This window comes from Aethalodelphis obliquidens, unplaced genomic scaffold (genome assembly GCF_003676395.1).
Source record: "Aethalodelphis obliquidens isolate GAN/ISIS:26980383/991018 unplaced genomic scaffold, ASM367639v1 scaffold30, whole genome shotgun sequence".
Taxonomy (NCBI): domain Eukaryota; kingdom Metazoa; phylum Chordata; class Mammalia; order Artiodactyla; family Delphinidae; genus Aethalodelphis; species Aethalodelphis obliquidens.
The window spans coordinates 15,146,940-15,154,861 of record NW_020837974.1 but is presented as its reverse complement, the minus strand read 5'-3'; the positions used below and the strand labels follow the sequence as shown (position 1 = coordinate 15,154,861).

Genomic DNA, 7,922 nt, shown 5'->3' with positions numbered 1-7,922 from the left:
ACGGGCCCAGCCGCTCCGCGGCATGTGGGATCTTCCCGGACCGGGGCACGAACCCATGTCCCCTGCATCGGCAGGCGGACTCTCAACCACTGCGCCACCAGGGAAGCCCCCTTCTTTTTTTTTTTTTTAAGTAGATGTTTCTTTGTTTTGAAAAACAGCTTTATTGAGATAAAATTCATCTACCACACAATTCACCCACTTCAAGTATACAATCCAGTGGCTTTTGCAATGTTCACAGTGTTGTGCGTCCATCCCCATGATCAATGTTAGAGTATTTTATTACCCCAAGAAAAAACCCTGCTCCCCTCAGCCATGGGCCCGTGTCGTTCCATCTCTCCCAGCCCTAGGCAACCGCTAATCTATTTGCTGTCTTGAGATTTACCTATTCTGGATATTTCATATGAATGGAATCATATAATAGGTTTGCTTCTTTGACTGAGCATCACGCTCTCAAGGATCACCCGTGTTGCAGGATGTATTAATATTCAGATTCCTTTGACTGCTGAATAATATTCTGTTGTACGGATGTGCCACATTTTATTTACCCGTTCTTTAGCTGATGGACGTTTGGGTTGTGCCTTCTCTCTTACTCTTGTCACCGTCTCTTCTTTCTCCAACTCCAGATCACCTTCAATATCACATTTGACGTGAACCCTGATGCTTTCTTTGGAAACAAACTACTTCTCAAGGCCAACGTGACCAGGTGCGCTATGCCTGGCCTCCTCCATTCTGAGGTCCCAGCCCCCGGCCCGCCTGCTCAGGGTGGACCATTGCCCTCTCCCCACTTGTTCTCCCTTCAGCTCATTGTTTTACTCAAGAAACACCAACTGAGCACCCACCACGTGCCAGGCGTGGCCCCCTGTGCTGGTGGGACAGTGATGGACAAGACAGCTGTGATTCTTGCCCTCACAGAGGTTATAATTTAGGGGCAAAGATAGACAGGAAAGCCGATGATTATGATATGGTATGAAATGAATGATGTCCAGTCTTCTTGGGAGATTGGTGTTCAGAGAAGACTACATCCAGGCTGTGAGTTAGCCAAGCAAAGGCATGAATTGAGGCTGGGCATGAAGACAGAGAGAAGGAAGTGTGGACCAAGCAAAGCCCGGAGACTGCAAAGGTCAGGCTGAGTCTGAGCACAGGAGGCAGGATTGAAGGAGTTGGTTAGACATGGGCCGTGTCAGGAAATGATCGATGAGTGCTCTTAGGGAATTTGCAACTTAACTTGGGAGTGATGTGATCACATTTGCATGCTAGAAAGATCACTCTCCAGGAGCGGGGGGATTGGAGTGGGAGTCATTTTGAATTCAGGGGACCAGTGAGAAGAAGGCACCCTTCTGCAGGCATCCGTCCTGGTGAGTGGGGATGGGCCTGGGCTACACAGGGGCAGCCCTGGTCTTTCCTATAATCTCTGTTTCCTCTGTTGGATTTAGAGGACAGCGTTTAGGATGCTGAGAGGACAGGACTTGGTGGTTGGTTGGTGACGGAGGGTGAGGGAGAGGAAGAAGGAGAAGGAAAGGCTGATTCTCAATTCTCAAGAGCTGACCAGAGTTCTCTGTTTCCCTTCAGTGAGAACAACATACCTGGGAACAACAAAACCAAATTCCAGCTGCAGCTGCCTGTGAAATACGCTGTCTACATGGTGGTCACCAGGTACTGGCTGCTGGGGCTTTTAGTTCTGCCTTCACCACTGGGCTGGACATGGCGCATTGAGTACCTGTGTGCACGAGTCTGTGCACGTGTGCCTGTGAGTGAGTCTGAGGATATGTGTGCGCACATGTATGTCTGTACGTGCATGTGTATGTGTGTGTGTGAGGGGCCCAAACTGGCACATGCTGGAGGTCCCACCCACACTGCCCCTGCACACCATCCCGCTCGCACCCTCTCAGGGCTGTGTTACCTGCGTGCCTGTTCACCCCTTTACACACTTAGCCCAAGACCCCCTCCCAGGACTCCCCTGATGTTCTGTCACCTCCTGCCCCTTCTTCTTTCTCCCATCAGCCTTGAGGTCTCGACCAAATATCTCAACTTCACAGCCTCAGAGAAGACCCGCCACATTATAGAGCATCAGTATCAGGTGGGGAGCTGAGAAGGAGCCTGGGGAGGGAAATCGAGATGATGGGAACACAGGAAGAATGGTAGGAGGGACTTCCCGGGCAGTCCAGTGGTTAAGACTTTGCCTTCCAATGCAGTGGGCATGGGTTTGATCCTTGGTCGGGGAACTAGGATCCCGCATGCCGCGTGGCCAAAAAAAATATGATGGGAGGGCTTCCCTGGTGGCTCAGTGGTTGAGAGTCCGCCTGCCGATGCAGGGGACACGGGTTCGTGTCCCGGTCCGGGAGGATCCCACATGCTGCAGAGTGGCTGGGCCCGTGAGCCATGGCCGCTGAGCCTGTGCGTCCGGAGCCTGTGCTCCGCAACGGGAGAGGCCACAACAGTGAGAGGCCTGCATACCGCAAAAAAAAAAAAAAAAAATGATGGGAAACATGCATGAGGTGCCTGCTTTGGGCCAGGCTCTGTTCTAAGGTTGCTGTGAATCCACACACACCACCACGTGCATCCGTATGTGTATACACACATGTATGTAATTAACTCATTTTACCCTCGTAATGACCCTGTGACGGAGGTACTGTTGTCCCCCCCCAGTTTATAGACGAAGAAACTGGGCTCAGAGAGGCTAACAGAACATGCCCACAGTCTCACCCCTAGAGAGTGGAAGAGCCACTGCTTCCGCCAGCCTGTCTGGCTCTGGAATGGGTGTTTAACCCCTGTGCTCTCCTGTCTCTCAGAAAGCATCAAGAGGCAGGATGCTTGGGTCTGTGAGGCCTGATTCAGTACTGGGCTGTCGGGAGTGGGGAGCCTGATTCTAGTTGCTGGTGGGGGCAGAAAGGCCAGAACCCTGATATCTGCCCCTCCCCACCCGACGCAGTTCAACAACCTGGGCGGGAGGAAGCTCCCCATCAGCGTGGTCTTCTTGGTCCCCATCCAGCTGAACAACGTGACCGTGTGGGACCAGCTGCAAGTCACCTTCTCCCAGGTAAGCGCAGCTGGGCCTGAGGATTGGGCCCAACTCCTTTCTCCACAGCCCTGGTCCTTCCTAAAATCACTTCTGTTTCCTCGGTTGGGTTTTGGAGCCATTTCTGACCCTCTCCTGGACCTCGGTTTTCTCACCTCCCGGAGGGTGGACCCAGGAGCCCTCGCTTCAATCCGTCCTCACAGTGTCCCTCTTTCCTCAGAACCTCTCCAGTAGATGCCACACCAACAAGACTGACCCTCCTCGCTCTGACTTCCTGGGGGAGCTTAAGAAGGCCCCACTGCTGGTGAGACAAGCCCAGCCTCAGCCTCGGGGCTGCACGCAGACTCCGCACTGCCCCCTCACCTGGGCCCAGTACTGGCTCTCAACTGCCGGCTGAGTGCATGGGATGTGGCCTGCATCCAGCTTTCCTGCTCACCTCTCTCCCCTCCTCCCTTCCCCAGAGCTGCTCCATCGCTGTCTGCCAGAGAATCCAGTGTGACATCCCGTCCTTTGGCGTCCAGGAAGAATTCAAGGTCACCCTCAAGGGCAACCTCTCATTTGACTGGTACATCAAGGTATGTGGGCGCCTGAGGCTTGGCTGGACACAGACGAGATCCTCCAGGGCCAATGGGTCCAGCTCCCATCCTCTCTCTCCCACAGACTTCGCATAACCATCTTCAGGTTGTGAGCACGGCGGAGATCTTGTTTGATGATTCGGAGTTTGCCCTGCTCCCAGGACAGGGCGCGTTTGTGAGGGCCCAGGTATCTGTCTCGGACACAGAAGAACCGCTGGAGGCAGGAGAGGGGGCTGGGCTTGTGGGAGAGAGAGAGGTTGGGGGGGGGCGGGAAGGAGGAGTGAGGGCTGGGGTTGGGGGGCACAGGGGATTTAGTCATGGGGTTCGGGGAGCACACAAGGTCTGACTGGGGAACCCCCAGAAATTCAGAGTCTTTCTCCCCTGATGCCCCCCCCCTCCCCTTCTCCCTGCTCCAGACAGAGACCAAGGTGGAGCCTTACGAAGTATATAACCCTGTCCCGTTGATCGTGGGCAGCTCGGCTGGGGGGCTGTTACTCCTGGCCCTCATCACGGGCGGCCTGTACAAGGTAAGTCCCCCGGGGCCCTCTTCCTGCCCCTCCCCTCCCCCCACCCCCACGGCTTCTCACTCAGCAGCGCCTTCCTGGGTTCAGCTCCCAGCTGTGCCTCGGGCAGCTCACAGAGCCTCAGTTTCTTCAGCTGTAAAATGAGACTATAAATACCCATTCTGTGGAGCTCTTTGGGTTCGTATCTCTAGAGCACTTAGAATAGTCTCTGGTACAGAGTAAACACTATATAAAGAGTACTTATTATTATATTTTAGATTTCTTTCCCTCTTTTCTTTCTCAATAGTGATGCCATCCCCCTCCCTGTCCCACTTTCCCCAGATCTATTCTGCACTCCGCCACGTTATTCTTTGCAGCTCTTGGTCCCACCATCTCCCAGCCTGGCCTGCATAGCCTTCACTCGCCCTCCTGGCCTTGATGCCCTTACTCCCCTGTCTCTGCCTCCACAGCTTGGCTTCTTCAAACGACAGTACAAGGACATGATAACTGAAGCTGGCCCTGAAACTGCTCTCCCGCAGTAACAGCAGCTCCTTCCCCACTCTTTGCTGAGTGGCCTCCCCTGCAGCAAACAGGATGTGGTCAGACCAAAGAGCGAGCGGGTCCCCAGGCTGCTGGACGGACACATCTGTTGGGAGACCAGGGCAGTGATGTCTCACTCAGGAGCAACCTGCTTGGGTTTCCATTCCTGTGTGTGTGTGTGTGTGTGTGTGCGTGCGTGTGCATGCACGAGTGTGAATTGTGTGTGTGGCTCAGATCTCTCTTGCATGAGGACAAGTGCCTTTGGCACAAATCTCAGGCAGAAGGGAGTTGCTTGGGCTTCCTTGTGCGGGGGTGAAGGTGCCATTGGTTCTTCCTCAGGGACAGAGGTGATGGCAGCTCTTGTGGGTGAACACAAAGGGAAGTGCAAGAAATCCTCCCCCAGCTATAGGAAGTGAGACCTCCTTTCGTGGGTGAGCCCGCAGGCCAGCAGGAACCCATGCAGCTGGGCCTGAGCCTACCCGGACAAGCCAGCAGGAACCTGTCCAACCCATTCCGCACTAGAGCTGATGTGTCCAGTGCACAATGGTGCACCTCCCTTTATCTATTCACTTTATTATTTTAATGCTACTTTTATTTTTTGAATGGATGAACAGGTCTGTAGTATCAAAATCAAAAGACACGCAAGGGTGTGTGATGAAGTTTCCCTTCCATCCTGGTCTGCCAGCCATTTAGGTCTCTTGTAACGGGTAGTCCAGGTTGTGCATTTGGGGTCTCCTTCACAAAGATTCTAGGCGTATGCAAACACACACACACATACACACGCACAAGCTTTTTTACACAAATGGCAGCATGCGTTGTTTATACTGTCTGCATCTTGCTTTTTTCATTAATATGGCTCAGACATTGTTTTATATGAAGACATAAAGTACTTTTTCATTCTTTTATATAGTGCACCACGTTCCACTGTGTGGGTGGATCCTAACGTCCTTAACAGTCTCCCTCTGATACATTATTTCCAACTTCTCACAATGACAAACAATGGTGAATTAATAAATTGAATATATGTCGTTTTTGCATATGTGTAAGACAATTTATAGGATACATTCCCGGAAGTCTGAATTCTGCCAGAAGCAACCCCAAGAGAAGAATTTGAGTGAAAGAAGCTTATTTAAGAGAGACTCCAGGAAATACCAGTGGGGGAGGGACGTGAGCTGGGGAGGGAAAGGCAGCCAGTAAAGGGTATATTATCAACAGAGGGACTGTTATGAGCTCCTGGAGTGTAACCCCACCGGGGAGGTCTGGGACGCAAAGTAGAACAAGCACCTTGACACTTCCCACCCGAGCAGAGAAGGAGCTGGCGCGTGGATACACCAATTCCACATAGTTATTGGCTGAGGGTTGCTCTTCGTGGGGAAGGAAGTGCTAATTCCCTGGCACCTCTGGGCCGGCCCTGAATGTAGGCAGAGCAGCTCTGGTGGCCAGAGAAAGGGCTACAGATGCTGCCAGTTGGAAGTCTGCCAGGTGAGCACAGCCCCTGGCAAGGCCTACAGGGATCCAGGCAGGATACCAACAGCATTTGCTATGAAGAGTGTGTACAGATGAAGTTTTGATAGCTGTTTCTAGGTAGCCCTCCCTCCTCTGGGGCGTTCTCCCACTGCCCATCACCCAACCTTTGCCAGTGCAGTACCCGCGACTCTGCCCTTAGCACCCATCCTAATGCTCACATCAGTCCTGTTAAGTGGTCATCTCTTGCTATTTACTGATGTCTGAATTTCACTTATGAGGAAGCTGAGACTTAGAGAGATCATCTCAATTGCCTGAGGTCATACAGATAAAGAGGAGATGGAGCTGGGATTCAAACCTGTTTCTGTCTGGCTCCAAAGCTTTTCTCTTTAACTGTCCCAATGGCCTCAGAGGAATGGCCTGCAGCAGGCACGAGGGAGGTAGGGGGGAGAGAGTGGCTGTTGTTTAGCTGTTATAATATCAGGTGAATCATATGAAATCGCTGACACGTTTGTGACAAAAATGGCAATTGCATGCAGTTCATCGAGATACAAGAAAATCATGGCTTAGATGGACATCTGCTCCAGATGTGATAGGAAGGAAGGCAGGTGAGGGAAGTGTCCTAGGGGAGGCGACCCCTGACTCAAGTAGGGGCAAGAGTCTTCCAGTCAGAGGGCAGCACAGGTGGGGCTAAAAGAGTGGGCAGGAGCTTGGTTGGGCATCTGTGCTCTGTAAACTAGAGTGAGGAGTTTGAGTTTTATTCAAAGTGCAATTAGATGTCATCAAAGGATGACTGATAAGATAATGGCCCTTTGTATCTTTGGGGGTGTTGCAACACATGTCACTTGAAATTGTTCTACACAATTTCTTCTTCTGACTTCAAAATCCATTAAAAATCCATTTTCTTCTTCCTTACGTTGAAAGACAAAAGACCTCAAGATCTCCAGATGTCCTTAACTGACCTAGAAAGGAGAGGGCCTCTGTACCTGCAGGCACCTGTCCTTGGATGGGCAGTCAAGGCTCAGAGTCCACATCGGCCTCTTTGCACTGGAAACTTGTGTTGAATTCAGTCAGATAGGAGCTTTATGATAGGTTAAAAAGTAAATTATTTGTAGTGACAAATTACCCTAGCATGATCACAAAGTTACTAATAAACAGGGCCATAAATCTCTGGTGAGAAGCAGATAAACCCAGGAAAGTCTGTCCTTGTTTTTACTTTTTGGGGTTCAGAATAAACAAATCTCTACAGTCTCCACCCTTCTTTTCTTACTTAGTAATATGTTCTTATCGGGGACATCGTGGAAGATTGTTATATTGTTATATTAATAGTTATGACCCTCAGTGAATTGTGTTTCCCTGCATCCCACTCCCTTGCAATGTGACATTGCTGCTGCTCCCATCAAGTGGTGGGGTCTTCCTCTCTAGCCTCTGGAATCTGGGCTGCTCTTGTGCTTTACTTTGACCAATGGAATGTGGTAGAAGGGCTATTGTGCAAGTTCCTGGGCCGTCAGAAGCACTGCAGCTTCTGTGCTCACCCTCTCAGACTCCTGAGACCACTGTGCTGAGACCCAGCTAGCCTATTGGAGAATGAGACAGCTGAGGCCCTCAGCTGACAAGCCAGCACAACCACATGCACGAGTCCACATTTGACCTTCCAGTCCAGTCCAACCATCCAACAGCTGTGGCTACAGGCAAGTCCAACAAAAGAACTGCCCAGATTGTCACTTCCTAGAACTGTGAGAAATCATAAATTGTGGATGTTTCAATCCACTGTATTTTGGAGTGGCTGGTTATGATGCAATGGATAACTAATACAGCCAAACA

At 51.2% G+C, this 7,922-nt stretch overlaps 1 protein-coding gene across 3 annotated transcripts in view; it reads left to right on the top strand.

Annotated features, from left to right (window-relative positions):
* Window positions 1–5,668, top strand: part of LOC113630642 (integrin alpha-M) — a 37,493-nt gene extending 31,825 nt beyond the window's left edge. For 2 of the 3 annotated variants that reach the window (XM_027126303.1, XM_027126304.1), the window contains 9 exons: window positions 624–703; window positions 1,570–1,653; window positions 2,002–2,077; window positions 2,930–3,037; window positions 3,237–3,320; window positions 3,478–3,591; window positions 3,677–3,778; window positions 4,008–4,118; window positions 4,565–5,668. In XM_027126303.1, coding sequence (XP_026982104.1) covers window positions 624–703; window positions 1,570–1,653; window positions 2,002–2,077; window positions 2,930–3,037; window positions 3,237–3,320; window positions 3,478–3,591; window positions 3,677–3,778; window positions 4,008–4,118; window positions 4,565–4,636 — 831 coding nt within the window. In that variant the 3' untranslated portion in view covers window positions 4,637–5,668. Of the gene's footprint in view, window positions 1–623; window positions 704–1,257; window positions 1,356–1,569; window positions 1,654–2,001; window positions 2,078–2,929; window positions 3,038–3,236; window positions 3,321–3,477; window positions 3,592–3,676; window positions 3,779–4,007; window positions 4,119–4,564 lie in introns of those variants that run through there. The other variant, XR_003437054.1, reaches the window with a different exon arrangement.
* The last annotated feature ends 2,254 nt before the right edge of the window (window positions 5,669–7,922 follow it).